Here is a 16,457-nt window from a genome sequence, read left to right on the forward strand (position 1 = left end):
AGAATTTGCCTTCCTGTAACTAATATGACTTTAATAAAATCTGCTGAAAGGAAAATTATAGTATGAGAATTTGCTTCTCGGCATATGTTGCTATACAGTGAAAAAATGTACTGTATAGGAATTTAAATTAGAGAAAACTTGGAAATTATAATTACAACCAAGTGTTTGTATCAAATTTAAACAGTTTTGTCAGTTCAGTTATTTATACCCTGATCTGACAAAGCATTATCAGGTCCCCCATCAGTCCTCATTTCTCAAGACTAAACATACCCATACTTTTAAACCTTTCCTCATCGGTTAGGTTTTCTAAACCTCTTATTTTGTTTCTCTTCTCTGGACTCTCTCCAGTTTATATACATCTTTCCTAAAGTGTGCCACCCAGAATTGATCACAATACTCCAGTTGAGGCCTCACCAGTTCTGAATAGAGCGAAACAATTGCCTCCCATATCTTATAAACAACACTCTTGTTAATATACCCCAAAATGATATTGGCCTATTTTGCAACAGTATCACATTGTTGACTTATATTCAATTTGTGATCCACTGTAACCCCCAAATCCTTTTCAGCAGCACTACCTCCTAGCCAGTTGGGACCTCATGAGTAAATTATCAGAAAATTCACCGCTGCCACTCCTCTACATTGGTTGATTTACTCATGAAGGAGTTATGTTTACCCCCAAGTTATGTTTACCCCCAGAGATTCAATACCCCACCCTAAGTTGTCATAACCCCCCACAAAAGGTAAGGGATAATCATGCTCAAGGTTTTTGTCTCTGTACTACTATTAGGCTTCACCAGCTTCCTGCTGACCCTACACTGCAGTGCTTTTACTATAAGGTGAATGCACAACTGGTAGAAAGATATACTCAGAGTCATTATCAATGGTTTGCTATCAAACTGGGAGGATTTAGTGGGCTCCTGCAGGGGTCACTCCTGAGTCTAGTACTAGTCAGTATTTTTACTAATGACTTGGATAGCGTGTAGGCTTATAAAATTTGCAGAAGACACCAAGCTGGGAGTGGTTGCAAGCACTTCAGAGGACAGGATTATCCCTTACCTTTTGGGGGGGGGGGTATGACAACTTAGGGTGGGTATTGAATCTCTGGTTTCTTCCTTGGGGATAAACATAACTCCTACATGAGTAAATCAACCAATGTAGAGGAGTGGCAACAGTGAGTTTTCTGATAATTTACTCACAGTACAGAATTCCTAATCAACCATTTTCTTTCCTACTAGTTTGTTTTATGTTAGCAAAAAGATATACAAAACTACCCTCCTTTTTTACTTCATTTTTAGGTTTTTCTTTAAATATTCATACTCAAATTTTGCAAAACTACAGCAAGATTTGTGAAACTTAACTGAAATGGAATCTGTAAGTTTTCATACCACAACTAAAGCAAAAAGGAAAGAAGCAGCACAAATGGTGAGACCTAAATTAGATTTTGAAAATTCTATCAGGGCTGTTAGGGTATTAATAACAGAGGTAAAATAATTTGTTTTTAAAAATACACTTCTACCCTGATATAACGCGACCCGATATAACACGAATTCGGATATAACACAGTAAAGCAGTGCTCCGGAGGGGCGGGGGAGGGGGGGGGCGGCGCTGCGCACTCCGGTGGATCAAAGCAAGTTCGATATAACATGGTTTCATCTATAATGCGGTAAGATTTTTTGGCTCCCGAGGACAGCGTTATATCGAGGTAGAGGTGTATTATTTTTAACTTGACAGAGTGACTCAGAGTGTCTGAAACCTTTTGAGATGGAAAGTTCTTTGCAAGTTTTTTTAAAGAGCGTTTCTGCACAGAGAATATAATTTTTTTGTTTCTCCTGGGAATATGTTCAGAGTCTACTGGTACATTTCAATTAAATAATCAAACAATTATTCCAGCACTTCATGAATATTTACTTTTTTTCCCTTTGATTACTTTATTTACTTGCTGCATTTCATTGCATTCTCAGTGCCAACTAATCTAAGGACCAAATTCATATTTACTCATAAAAAGGCATATACTTAAAATTGCGGAGATTTATAAATGCATAGGACTTGCAAATATTATCATTATACCTGCTGTTTTTCAGTCATGTACTACATCAATGAATATTTACCAGCTTCAAAGGAATGATTCAGCAATATTCATAAGGTGTTCTAATCCTTACTCACGGGTGTTCTTTCTGTATAGTTATTTGTTACTTTTACTAATATGGGGCCCGGTCCAGTAAACCCTACTCATGTGAGTAGTCCCATTGAATTGAATGGGTCTACTTGGGTAAGAGCTACACATAGAAGTAAGGGTTTAAAGAGTCAGACCCAGTTATGAAACCACTGATCAAAAATTAGGAAAAAGGCTTTCCAGTAGAGGAAAAATTAAGGCGTAAAGCTGCTTTCTATTGTAAGTCTCACTAGTTACAAATGTTCAATAGGATGGAAGTTAAAGCAGTGGATCCCTTTCCACTCTCTTGTGTAGCAAGTATAAAAAAAACCCTGTTGGCTGTTAGGGCTTTAAGCACTGCTGAGGTGCCATGTAGCTATGTGGCTTTCAACAAACACAAACTTTTATTTTAATTAGTTCTTTTTTTCTACATTTATATTTTTATGTTAATAAAATAAATGATAGAAACTGAGCCAGCCCCTCAACTTGTGTAAATTAGTGTTCTAATATCAACTGAGTTATGCTAATTCACACCAGCTGATGATCTGGTCACTGTCTTCAATAACTTCTATCACCAATATTGAAACTCTGTGAATTAATAGTAAACATAACTAGCTTAACAGTGCTTCAGCTTTAAACAAAAATGAGACCAATATATGAACCCAAAGAGAGCAAACTCATCTCTTCCCTACCTTGGCACATATTTGTGACAGTGTACCCCATAAGGCTTTATGGGGGGGTATTTATAAAAGTATGTATGATATAACTGGAATATGTTTTGTGCTGCCTGTGCCATGTAGCATATCTCCGTAAAGGTTATGGTCTACTATATCTATTCATCCTATTTGTACATATATATCATTTTCTACTTGAAGTTAAGAATATGGGCTGTATGCTTGCTTGGTTTCTAAGTAAGCTTTATGAGGTATTTGGTCAGCTTCTTTAGGAAGGAATTCGCCAGGTTAAGTACCTGATCAGGAAACAATGGGGGAACAATGCATCTTGGAATGCTCCAATCCACATAAGAAGTCTTCCTGGAGACATGCAAGATACCATGCAGGGACATGTGACTTGCCCAGGTGACTCCAGAACTCCATCTTGGAGCTGGACTTTGCATAGGAGGGAGGAGGGGGGTCTCCACCCACAAGAGAGAGTCTATTTAAACCCGTGGGAGACCCCTGCAGGTTGTCTTCAGCTGGCTAAGGAAGGAGCCTCTCCACCCCCCCCAGGATACTTGAAGGGAACTGGAACAAAGGACAGTAACTACATGGAGTGTGAGTGATTGCTGGACCCAGGCTAAAAGGAGATTAGCCTGTAAAAGGGAGCATCCTGGAACTGGTGAGGAACTTATCTGTATTTAGTTTGATTAAACATAGATTTGCGCATTTTATTTTATTTTACTTGGTGACTTACTTTGTTCTGTCTGTTACTACTTGTAACCACTTAAATCCTACTTTCTGTATTTAATAAAATCACTTTCATTTTATTAATTAACTCAGAGTATGTATTAATACCTGGGGGAGCAAACAACTGTGCATATCTCTCTATCAGTGTTATAGAGGGTGAACAATTTATGAGTTTGCCTTTATGCAGGGTAAAACAAATTTATTTGGGTTTAGACCCCATTGGGAGTTGGGCATCTGAGTACTAAAGACAAGCACACTTCTGTGAGCTGTTTTCAGGTAAACTTGCAGCTTTGGGGCAAGTGATTCAGACCCTGGGTCTGTGTTGGAGCAGAAGGGAGTGTCTGGCTCAGCAAGACAGGGTGCTGGAGTCCTGAGCTGGCAGGGAAAACAGGAGCAGGGGTAGTCTTGGTACATCAGGTGGCAGCTCCCAAGGGGGTTTCTGTGATCCCATATTCACCCACCCACATACACACAATGAAATCTGTAGTTGAGACCACTTCTTATTTTTGTTATGTGCAGTAATTAAAATTTATTTTCATTATGCTAGCATTTTCCTTTAAGCAACCACTTTCAATTAGTTGCAAGATTTCCATAAAAATATTTTCACCTAAGATATGTTTAACAATATATATCCATTATCCCTCATCAATTTTCTACAGTTGGCATCACAGTACAGGTTGTCTCATGATGAAGACAGAATAAATTTTCTATTGTAAAATAATTTATAGTACCACACTAAGTACTAGTGGGGCACTACCAGGGCCAGTGCAACGCATTAGGTGACCAAGGCGGTCACCTAGGGTGCTAACATTTGGGGGGGCGGCGACCGCGGCGGCCGGATCTTCGGCCGCCCCGGTCATCAGCGGTATTTCGGGGGCGGAACCTTCCACCGCCTCTATTAGGGGCGGCATTTCGGGGGCGGGACCTTACGCTGCCTCTGTCAGGGGCGGTATTTCGGGGGCGGGACCTTCCGACACCTCTGTCGGGGGCGGTATTTCGGGGGCAGGACCTTCCGCCACCTAGGGCGGCAAAAAGCTGGTGGCACTCCTGGGCACTACCAGTGTCCTGACAAGTTGTATTAAACCTCACTACGGCAGCCACTGAATGAAACTACCTCCTGTCTTATACCTCCACAGATTAAGAAAGAATTTCTCCAACTGCATCATCATAAAACAGGGACAGTTTGAAGGAGAGGAAATTCATGAGGGCATCTGGAGAGAAAAAACCCAAGCATCAATGCTTAATGTAGTAGTATCTTCTTTGGATCAAATTTCCACTACAAAATGTTACTGTGGATGAATTCAGAACAGTCATGTCAAGTGACACAATGCTGAACAGGGTTCATCCTAGTCCACACTGACTTCTAAATGGTATTCAGCATTGTGCTTGTTAATGCAATTGCTAGCAAGAGTTCTCAGGCATAGTAACATGTAGAACAGGCCTTTCTTCTTTGCTTTTTCCTTCTTTGCCTACTTACCTTGGTAGAGAGAATTTTGGGCAAATATACAGACTATATGATTGCAAAGTAAAGCTATCAGGATACGGTATCTGAACAGTGAATTGAAAAGAAAAATCCTCTAATACAAAGAGGAAGTAATCTCAGAGAGCTGCACAAGAACCATCAACTTGTCATTTGCCCGTCTACATTGCTCCCAGGCCTGTTCTTACAACACTGCAGAAATTATCCATTACACAAGGCACCCTGTATCCAAATGCATATGATTAAGGATATTCAGCCAATTAAGCCATAGGACTGAGAATATCCCTAAGTGCTTACCATATTACATAGAATAGGAACTAACTATTTGTAACAGAGAAGTTTCATTATGTAACTGTCCCTTTTGCTGCAAGTTTTACTAGTCAGATAATGGGCTGCAATATGGAGATCTATATTTCAATCACAACTGACAGCAAGATCTGTGTGCTGGGCCTCCTGCCTGCAATAGGAAGGATGTTTCCACTTAGAAATAACCCTCTACATTTAAAAAAATATTAAATATTGTTTTAAAGCTGAGTGAAGTTATCAGTGTTTATTTTTAGTAAAAAATATTTCTTTATCAGGAAAAAGTATTTGTCTTATTTTGCCTGATAAACACAGAGCTGAAGCACCTGAAATTTGGGTCAAATAGGAAAATAGCATGTGAATGCAAAGAAAAATTCTTCATTAGTTTGTGAAATTTTAGATCTTCCTGAAATAAATTGAGACTCAAGAGGCATATCTTGATAACTTTGGTTTCTTCTTAGACATATGAGAGAGATGTGGCTTTTTAAAATGTTATGCTAATTGAGAAACTAACATTTTTGCTTTTAAAAACACATATTCCTTCATATATAGGGAAAACCCCTAATGATGATAAATAATAAGAATGCTTATTGTTTATACAGCACTTAATACATTGTAAGTGCACAGACTTAGGGCTCGATTAAGCCTTGAAGGCAGAATGGGAGCAATTTGCATTCCCTTGTACCTGTATGTAGGTAATGGTGTCTGAGGGAGGATGGCAAGCAGCAGCAGCAGCATTATAGGAGCAGTCCTGACAGAAGCTGCCCAAGAGAAAAGCTGGACCCTGGCCCTCCCTGCTTTGCAGACTACACTGTTGAGCATCACTGGGTTGCAGGTGAACTTTCCACCATCAATGCCTTTTGGGGACAATTCAGGCCTAAAGTCATTGTTTCACGTTTTATAGTCAAGAAATGTAAGATCTCAAAACTGCATTTTACATGTTGTTTAACTACAAACATCAGGTAAAAATTTAGGGGTTTTCATCTTTTTTGACAAATGTAACAGTGCTATGGAAGAGTAAGCAGGACTCAGTTATGCTTTGTGCAACATCAACAAAATTGTCAACTAAGGAAACAAAGGGTAACTGGACGGTTTTCACAGTGGAGAGGGAGGACCCCACTATTTACCTAACGATCTATACTGGGACCTGTGCTGTTCAACATATTCATAAATGATCTGGAAAAAGGGGCAAACAGTGAGGTGGCAACATTTGCATACGATACAAAATTGCTCAAGATAGTTAAGTCCAAAGCAGACTGCAAAGAATTACAAAGGGATCTCACCAAATTGAGTGATTGGGCAACAAAATGGCAGATGAAATTCAATGTTAATAAATGCAAAGTAATTCACATTGGAAAACATAATCCCAACCATACATACAAAATAATTGGGTCTAAATTAGCTGTTAATACTCAAGAAAGAGATCCGGGAATCATTGTGGATAGTTCTCTGAAAATATCTGCTCAGTGTGCAGCAGCATTCAAAAAAGCTAACAGAATGTTAGGAACCATTAGGAAAAGGACAGATAATAAGATAGTGGCATTATGATTTTTTTCTATATAAATCCATGGTACGTCCACACCTTGAATAATGCATGCAGTTCTGGTCTCCCTATCTCAATTATTATTTGTATTTAAGCACTGGCTAGATGCCTTACCTGAGATTGGAGCCTAATTATACTAGGTTCTATACAAACAGTGAGAGACAGTCCATGCCTCTGTGTTGCTATCTGCCCTCACTTTTGTCATTGTTTTGTTATGAATGACTCCGTGAATTCCTTGGGCAAGAACACTGCCATTGTTTACAGCTGTGATGCACTATGTTCACATGACATTATGTAAATAGACAATAGTTATATGATTCCATTATAGTTATGATAAAATAACTATGATGATGCAAAATAAACATTTTGGATTTTAGATACTAGGATAAGTATGCATTGTTGGCAATTTTAAGAAAATCATCTTTTGATTTTTTTCATTAAATAAAGCAGATGTAGTCATTGTCAGGGAAAAAATACTGATCTCCACAATGAGTTTTTGACAATTCCCCTTAAGTATATCCATTCTTTAAATAATGAGCTCTCATATAGCTCTTTATACCTTCAAAGTATTTTCCAATGATTAATTACTCTCCATAACAGCCCACTACAGCGCCTCTGAGTGTCAGAGGTATTACTATGCCCCAAACAGAAATGGAACATAGAGAGGTCACGTGAGTCAGCCACAGCCACAGAAAGAGTTAGTGTCAAGACTCAGGATTAGAGCCTAGGGTTTCCTGGCTCCAAAAGTCAGTGGTCAGTTTATAAAAGCATACCTCTTGCTCAGAGGATTCTTCAGTGCATTAAATGTGTAGTGTCTACCATGTCCACTACCCATAAAACAATAGTGAACTGGAAAATGAACAAGGGTTGGGGAGATAGAATCCAGCCCTTTAACTCATGGGCAAGGCATCAACACTCCTGCATGTTCGTTAATTCAGATCCTGGGTTCGTATAGAAAAATAACCACCTTTGTCCTGTATGTGGGTGTATGTGGCTACTGGATCTATATGATCATGAACCATTTCCCAATCCTCTTCATGACAGCCTATGTAGAACTGGTCGCAGATAGTACAGAATCTCCCCGTGTGCCCATTATGCAGAATTGCACTGCAGTCCTATAACAAGGACAGCTAAAACAGCTGTGGGAATAAGCTTTGGGAAATTAGCATGATAAAGTTTCTCTACACAAAACAAACATTTATTAAAAGCTCAACCAATTAAAACAGAACTTGTATGTGAGGGCTGTGTTAAGGGTCTCAAGAACCCAAAATAAACACATTTCATATATGTAAATAACCAACAGTGTGAAAATACGAAAACAGTATGTTAGGCATTCAGATATGATAGTGATGGGGGACTCATTAGACAGAGATAGCTACTGCACTGATTGATGAACTTACAAGTACACGACTTTTAAAGTATATTTTATAAATGTTCAACTTTTCACACCTAGTCTACTTGCAGTAAAAGTTTTAAATTCAAGGCCTCCGGTTTCGCTGACTTCTTTCATTGATTATTACATTAAGGTGACTGAAAAATGCTCACAAATTTTTACATCATTTATTTATTGCAGATGTACAGAAATAAACAAGACAACAAGATTCAATTCCACCCATCAAATCTAAGTAATTATCCCTTAGATAAAGTACTAGTTGGGAGAATAGGCAGAACATTTGTATTTTACTGTGCTACTCAACAAAAAGGCTCTGGTGCTTAGAGAAAACAGAAGAATATGGCATAAATTATATATTATAAAGGGTACTTTTTAGGTGGCATTTCATTTTATCTAGCCCATTTGCCAGTGGTTAATAATTAAGGCCCAGCTTCCGGTCCCAATGTATTCACCTGCAATTTTGTTAGTGATTTCAATGGGAGCATGACTGTGTGTTGAGAACATAAAATATAAAACTTTTAAATTAATGGAAGTTTAGGTAAAAAAAGGTTTTAACATTTCTAATATTTTTACATGTTCTGACTTTAAACATATATAATTCACATGACATATGTGCCAATACACATAAGTGTATATAATTTTATTGATTCAATTATATAGGGCCACAGCCCACCAACCTTACCCACTTGCAGCCAGTAAAGACTGATAGCCAGTAAGCTGTTCAGTTAATGCCAAACTTTCAAATATTATCTCATTCACATACAGCCTGATCCAGCTCCCACTGTGACCAAAAATGGGGTAAATAGACATATGTTAAACCAAATATTCTGGGGGAGATTATTTGAGCTGGTGAGAATGAACATGTAGGTTAAATATCAATGTCACCCATCTCAAGCATTCAAATATCTGAGTAAGGCTCCCCAAAATCTTTAGATATGCTTGAAATCGTTTTTAAAAAAACAATACATTTGATTCATGTCTGCAAGCTTTTCTCTACAACCATGAGTGTTACAAACTTTCTTTTTTAAAATGTAAGAAGAGATTTCAGGCTTTAAGAAAAACATCAGTTATTGTGAGATTCCCAAGAAAATCTTGAGAGTTGGTAACACTGCAGTATTTGTCTTTCTGTGGTGCACTGTGAAAGGAGTAGTACCTGGGCCAAGTGTAGGTAAATCCATGATATGGTTTCATAATATTTCATGATGGAAATGCAGATTTCTATATATCACTGCAGTAGCTTAAAAGGATTCCCAAACGGATTCCTTTTGTGAGATTGACAAAAGGGCTCTGTGATGATTGGTGTATTTCTTGGGTTTAGTAAAGAGCAATTGTGTTTTAGAATCCCGTGTGAAGTAAGTCTGTGTGTGATATGTGTTACACCTACCACCACATGCCTCCTGAAAAGGTAAACTATGGGCCCAGAACATCCATACAGATGGAGTTCTGGGAGAAGGTGAGTTTCAGCTACAAGGAAGTCTGAGGAGTCAGCACTGATCCCAGGGACTAGGCAGTGGGCCACATAGTCATAGCTCCCATAAAGGGGTACTCTGCACCTCAAGAGTGTGTCTGGAAGCCCCAAAGCCAGGGCAGTGCCTGGACTTTGTACAGGCTCCAGAGGCTTAAAACACCCAGGGATTCAGTGGCTGGATCCCCTCACAGCAGTTTGTGTCCTGCAGCAGGAGTGTTCATCCGGATCTGTCACAGGATTCTATAAACAAATCATCTCTTTAATGCCTTGAGGTTTGTTTGCATTCCTGTTAACATGACCATGAGTCTCCATTAAACAGTTTCTTGGCAGAGAGATTATCTCTACAGTAGAATCTCACTGCATAATATTTATTTTCTGTGAATCTTGGGAGGGAAGCAAGGTATGCTTTAAAAAACATAGTTCATGAGAGATTCAATACTAAAGACATAGTGTACAGGGCCAGATTTTCAGCCAGTGTACCGTATATTTTGTTTTCAAAATCCACTTCTGCACTTAAAGCCTGCATTTGTGCACAAAAGTAGTCATTTATGTTCAGATTGGGAAGTTCCCTGGTGGCACAATTACCTAATTTACATATGCATAAAATATTTGCATGTGCATAAATCAAATGCCTGGAAAATCTATCACAAGTTAGGTCTGGCATTTTTTTTGCTGTAAAAGATAGATTTCAAGATACCAATTTTTGATTGTGTCTATCTAGGCACTTATACAGTCTTCATCACTGTGCATTTGAGTGCCAAAAAGAAGAAAGATGCTGGGAGAAAAAAAAAAAAAAAGAGCTAAGACATCTTGTTTGACAAAAATCTGCTCTTAGAGGGTACTCATGAAGAACAGTGGCATTATGTTGGAAAAAATGTGAAAATAGCAATGTACAATTTTACTGAGTTCCTTCACTGTAATATTTCCTCCTTATTGGAAAAGCATAATTCTTGTTGGCCAAAAATGTGGAAAATAAATAGACCACGTCAGAAATCCAAAGGGGATTGGAATCCCCTTGAAAAGATTACAAAAGACTTGCTGGGATATGATGGAAATGTAGAATGATTGGAAGGGCTGTATTGCTTTTGCTGGAGGCATAAGCAACTGAGTTGGAGTTGGGTCAGAATGGTTAGATATATTGAATATATTATTGTTTGCAGCTGTTCTCTGTCTCTTTGGACTCCTTTGGTCCCCACTCATACAAAGATATGGAGGAAAAACAATTAGCCTGATAGTACCAGAGTGCTGATCTTTGGGCCATGAGCGTGTCCCAGCACCATTTCACTAATTTTCTGTCTGTCACAGGCTTACAGTACCAGTCATTATGAACTGTACTATAGTTACAACTGTAGCTTCTTTTTGGAAGGAATAACCACTCTACCATCTTGCTCTTTAACAAAAGATAGTGTTTACCATAACACAGTACAGTTTCAACAACCTTCTTACCTGAAGTGCTAGAGGCTTCCACCTCACATTCTTCAGAAGTGCAGGAGCAGAAACCAGGGTGTTTTGAGGACGTTTCTTCAAGGTTAAGATCACTCCATTTGGGTCTTCCCGCAATGCATTTACAAGGTTCTTTAACTGCCAGCCAACCTGAGGAGACAGCCCATAATGGAACTTTGAAAGATTTCCACTTAACTTACTTAAACGTGAAGGAAGTCTTGTGTTAAACTGAAATGGTCTATTAAAATGGAACTGCATTACAGTCCATTCCTTGCAAATAGGAGCATCATTTATAAATTATATTTGATTTCTCTTGGACAGAAATGATGCTGCTGATGTTGGTGTTTTTTTTCTGTTGCTAATTTTTTTTAATGGAGATGAAATGCTTATTTTATTCCTAAAGGTATAGAGTAACCAGAGGATTTTGAAAATACTAATGTAATGCTATAATTTTTCTTGTCTTCTAAACAAAATTGATAATTTTTAATTATCCTTGCCACTGAATTATCATTGCATTTCTCTGTAGGAAGAGAAATAATAGTCGTGGAATAATTACAAACTGCATCCTCAATGTTATAACTGCAGCTGTTTAATTTTTTGGGTTGGGGGCATAGGAGAGAGAATATCATTGGACAACAATAATGTGACTTCTTTGAGGGATTAATTAAAGATAAAATATTATTTGTTTGAATTACCAATAGTTCCACTGAGAGGAACTTAAGTTCCCAAATTATTATAAATGATAATTACAACACAAAGAACAGTATCACTAAATCTGAAGGGATTTCATTTGTGTCTCTTGTTGAAAACTGCTTAGAGATATTTTTCAGGATTCTTGGTTATTTTGCATACTTTTTTTCCTGCTTTTCCATTTGAACATTTAAGTTTAAAAAACAAGCTATGAATTTTCAATTTGTATTTATGAATATGCCTCTTATCATCCTATAAAGCTAAATGCTAAAAGGGATTTAAAAATTATATATAATATAAACAATGGTCTCAATGTGCAAAAAAAAGTGTATTATAGAATTTTTGAAATATTTATGTACTGTTTACATAATTTTTAGTGGATTTTATGCAGTAAAAGAAGCATGAATTTGCACACACAAGTAAAGAACATTTTTTTTGGTATTATCAGTATATCAATATCCACTGTTTGCCAGCAGGGACCTCTGCATGAAGTATCATAAATGAGTGAAAGTAGGAGATTGGATGAAGCCAAATATAGGGCTGTGGTTTCAGGTCCACATATACAGTATAAGCTATTGTTTTTCCTCCAATACAAAATGTAACTAATATCTGATGTACTGAGCACCTTTGCCTGCATGGCATTAATTTATATGACTGTCATTTATGTTTAAGGTTGCTACTGTACTGTAAATATCCCTTGAATATGGTCAATTTCTATTTCCTAGTAGTTCTTAATGAATGCAAACAGACTAGATCAGGAAAGAACACTGCCTAGAGGCTATCACACACAACTTTGAATCAGGTTCTATTCCCAGCTCTGACACCAACCTGGTTGTGTAAAGCTAATCAAAAGTCAGTTAACCTCTCTGGGCCTTAGTTTTCCATCTGTAAAATAGTCATAACAATACTTACTTACCTCAGAGAGGTATTATGGAACATAATGCATGTATGTTTGAAATGCTTGGGTAAGAGGTACTATAGCACTCCACATTTACCATAGTTCGTGTTATGCTATCATTTCTGTTAGATAGTGTAAGCGTTTTATAAGAAAATGAGATTCTGAGCATATTTTCTTCCCAGGGAAGGCTAAAAATCTCCAAATTCCATTGAGATTGTTAATCTTGTTGTCTTCGCTGTCAGTGTTATCATTCCCATGATAGCCACATGTTGTGTTCCTCATCAAAAACCAGTTCTGTAGAAACAATCTCCTTAAAAATCCTAGGAGGACTCTTCAGGGGAAGAGCTGGAGGGGAATGTATCTGAACAACACAGCAGAAAAGAGCAGGGACCTTCTGAAGAACAAAGACCTAGACACTCAGACCATGGGATATTTAAGGCCCAAGAAAATACATAGGTTACAGAAAAGACTCTTGTTGTACTGTTTGTACAGTGTCCTTGAAATAAAAAGATCTTCAAGAATTCTCTCAAGTTTCCTTAGCTAGCTTGAGTATTTACTCGCCATTATTTACTCTGAAGGAAAACGTTTGGTATAGTCATCTATTCGACACTCAAAATTACCTTTTTTTGCACAACATTGTTCTCTAAACCTTGCCTCTCCTTATTTTACAAGGCAAGCAAAGCACATTCTAGCATGGATCATCACATCACCTCATACACCTGGAAGCATGCAAATTTCAGCAAAGGGAGGGGGGGGACTAAAAATAGGATTCTTTTGCCATGTTGAAAGTGTCAACAGTGCTGAGTCTTTTAGCTGAGTCTTTTAAAATTACAATGTAGGCCGTTGTTTGTTTTAATGATAATAAATTGGAGAATTTTCCATTTCTCTATTCTATGACTCACCTGCTAAATGTTCATTTAGCTTCAAAGAACCTTGCTGTTTGCCTCTTAGTTCTTTATTCCTAATGCACAAATGAAGCTCTAAGCATTAAGGCAGTTCAGCATGACTACCTGCTCTCCTATCTCGCTAGAAAAAGCAGTAGTTCTTTTTCCTTTACACAATCTTTTAGTATTGTTGAATTTCTACATGCACATATGCACACACAAAATAAAGAACATCCAAATTGTGCTGAATGATTGTGGATTTCAGTTCATCAATGTGTTGGCTTGCTGGTTTGCTTTCAGTTTGTAAAGTCTGATAGGGAGTAGTGTATTGTGCAAGAAGCAGACATTTTGATCACAGCTGAACCTTGATTAGGGGCAGGACATCTGTAATCAGCAGGGCTATAAAAGCAGGCAGCTAGCCAGTTAGCAGCACAGGAGCCAGCAACTAGAGTTGAAAACAGGAGAGTTTGAGGAAAGATGGGTGCGGTGGTGGTTTTTTTCTTCTTGACAGGAGTTTAGGAGGGAAAGCTATGCCAGCTACAGAGGTAGTGATCTGAAGAATGGAAGAAACAATGAAAAAGACTGGATGTGGAAGCCCCGGGGTGTACATTCTTTTGGAGAGGATACCTGAAAGGTGCTTCATTTGTATGAAGTGCTGCCTGATAGAGCTGATGGAATAGAAGAGAAGAGATTTGAATATGCAGCTAGAAACTATGATTGAGTTTCACAGGGGATTTGAGCGGATGATGAAGGGAAGGAGAGAGGAGGCTGAAGGGAAACCTCAAATTTGCAGATGCATGTGCTGTTCAGGAAAGACAGAAATAAAGGTAAAGGTTGTGGAGTACCATTGTATATTAATGACTGTAAAGAAATTAGACAAATTATCAAAGGCAAGATATATTCGTCCTATGTCCCAGTACAGGTACCTTCAAGGGCAACTGGTTTAAAATGTAGTATCTGAAACAGAGATAAGAGAAAGTACAGAACAAGAAGTTAAGGAACTGGTAAAACTGGGGTTGGGTTGGATCTTAAGGTGACATATAACAGTCTTTCTAACTTGAAAGAAACCAAGAAGGTTGGTGGCAATTGCAGGGGCGGCTCTATGTTTTTTGCTGCCCCAAGCATGGCAGTCAGGCGGCTTTCGGCGCCGGTCCACTGGTCACGCGGATTCAGCAGCGTTTCTGCGGGTGATCTACCCACCGCCGAAACCGCGGGACCGGCGGACCTCCCGCAGGCATGCTGCGGAAGGCTGCCTGACTGCTGCCCTCACGGCAACCGGCACACTGCACCCCGCGGCTTGCTGTCCCAGGCACGCACTTGCTGCGCTGGTGCCTGGAGCTGCCCCTGGGCGATTGGATGTCTAACATAGTGAAAGCCAGTGAAAATGAGAGAGGATCAGAGTCTAAAATAGGGAAAGAACAAGTCAAAAATTACTTAGACAAGTTAGATGTCTTCAAATCACCAGGGTCTGATTAAATGCATCCTAGAATACTCAAAGAGCTGACTGAGGAGATATCTGAGCCATTAGCAATTATCTTTGAAAAGTCATGGAAGACGGGCGATATTCCAGAAGACTGGAAAAGGGCAAATATAGTGCCCATCTATAAAAAGGGAAATAAGGACAACCCGGGGAATTACAGACCAGTCAGCTTAACTTCTGTACCCAGAAAGATAATGGAGCAAATAATTAAGCAATCGGTTTGCAAACACCTAGAAGATAATAAGGTGATAAATAACTGTCAGAATGGATTTGTCAAGAACAAATCATGTCAAACCAACCTGATAGCTTTCTTTGACAGGGTAACAAGCCTTGGGGTGGGAGAGGGGGGAGGAGCGGTAAATGTGGTATATCTTGACTTTAGTAAGGCTTTTAATACTGTCTCGCATGACCTTCTCATAAACAAATTAGGGAAATACAACCTAGATGGAGCTAATATAAGGTGGGTGCATAACTGGTTGGAAAATCATTCCCAGAGAGTAGTTATCAGTGGTTCACAGTCATGCTGGAAAGGCATAATAAGTGGGGTCCCGCAGGGATTGGTTCTGGGTCCAGTTCTGTTCAATATCTTCATCAATTATTTAGATAATGGCATAGAGAGTACACTTATAAAGTTTGCAGATGATACCAACCTGGGAGGGGTTGCAAGTGCTTTGGAGGATAGGATTAAAATTCAAAATGATCTGGAGAAATGGTTCGAAGTAAACAGGATGAAATTTAATAAGGACAAATGCAAAGTACTCCACTTAGGAAGGAACAATCAGTTGCACACATACAAAATGGGAAATGACTGCCTAGGAAGGAGTACTGCGGAAAGGGATGTGGGGGTCATAGTGGATCACAAGCTAAATATGAATCAACAGTATAACGCTGTTGCAAAAAACCCAAACATTCTGGGATGTATTAGCAGGAGTATTGTAAGCAAGACTCGAGAAGTAATTTTTCTGCTCTACTCCATGCTGATTAGGCCTCAACTGGAGTATTGTGTCCAGTTCTGGGCGCCACATTCCAGGAAAGTTGTGGACAAATTGGAGAAAGTCCAGAGAAGAGCAACAAAAATGATTAAAGGTCTAGAAAACATGACCTATGAGGGAAGATTGAAAAAACTGGGTTTGTTTAGTCTGGAGAAGAGAAGACTGAGAGGGGACATGAGAACAGTTTTCAAGTATGTAAAAGGTTGTTACAAGAAGGAGGGAGAAAAATTGTTCTTCTTAACCTCTGAGGATAAGACAAGAAGCAATGGGCTTAAATTGCAGCAAGGGCAGTTTAGGTTGGACATTAGGAAAAACTTCCTAA

The 16,457-nt window shown here is 38.7% G+C and overlaps 1 protein-coding gene across 1 annotated transcript in view; it reads right to left on the reverse strand.

Moving 5' to 3' along the window:
* LOC101942787 (connector enhancer of kinase suppressor of ras 2-like) overlaps nucleotides 1-16,457 on the reverse strand; it is a 547,551-nt gene that overhangs the window by 206,182 nt on the left and 324,912 nt on the right. Inside the window, exon 9 of the mRNA XM_065556812.1 lies at nucleotides 11,195-11,341. Within this exon, the coding sequence (XP_065412884.1) occupies nucleotides 11,195-11,341 (147 nt within the window). The remainder of the gene's footprint in view (nucleotides 1-11,194; nucleotides 11,342-16,457) is intronic.

Source organism: Chrysemys picta, chromosome 9, assembly GCF_011386835.1.
Source record: "Chrysemys picta bellii isolate R12L10 chromosome 9, ASM1138683v2, whole genome shotgun sequence".
NCBI classification, from domain to species: Eukaryota; Metazoa; Chordata; order Testudines; family Emydidae; genus Chrysemys; species Chrysemys picta.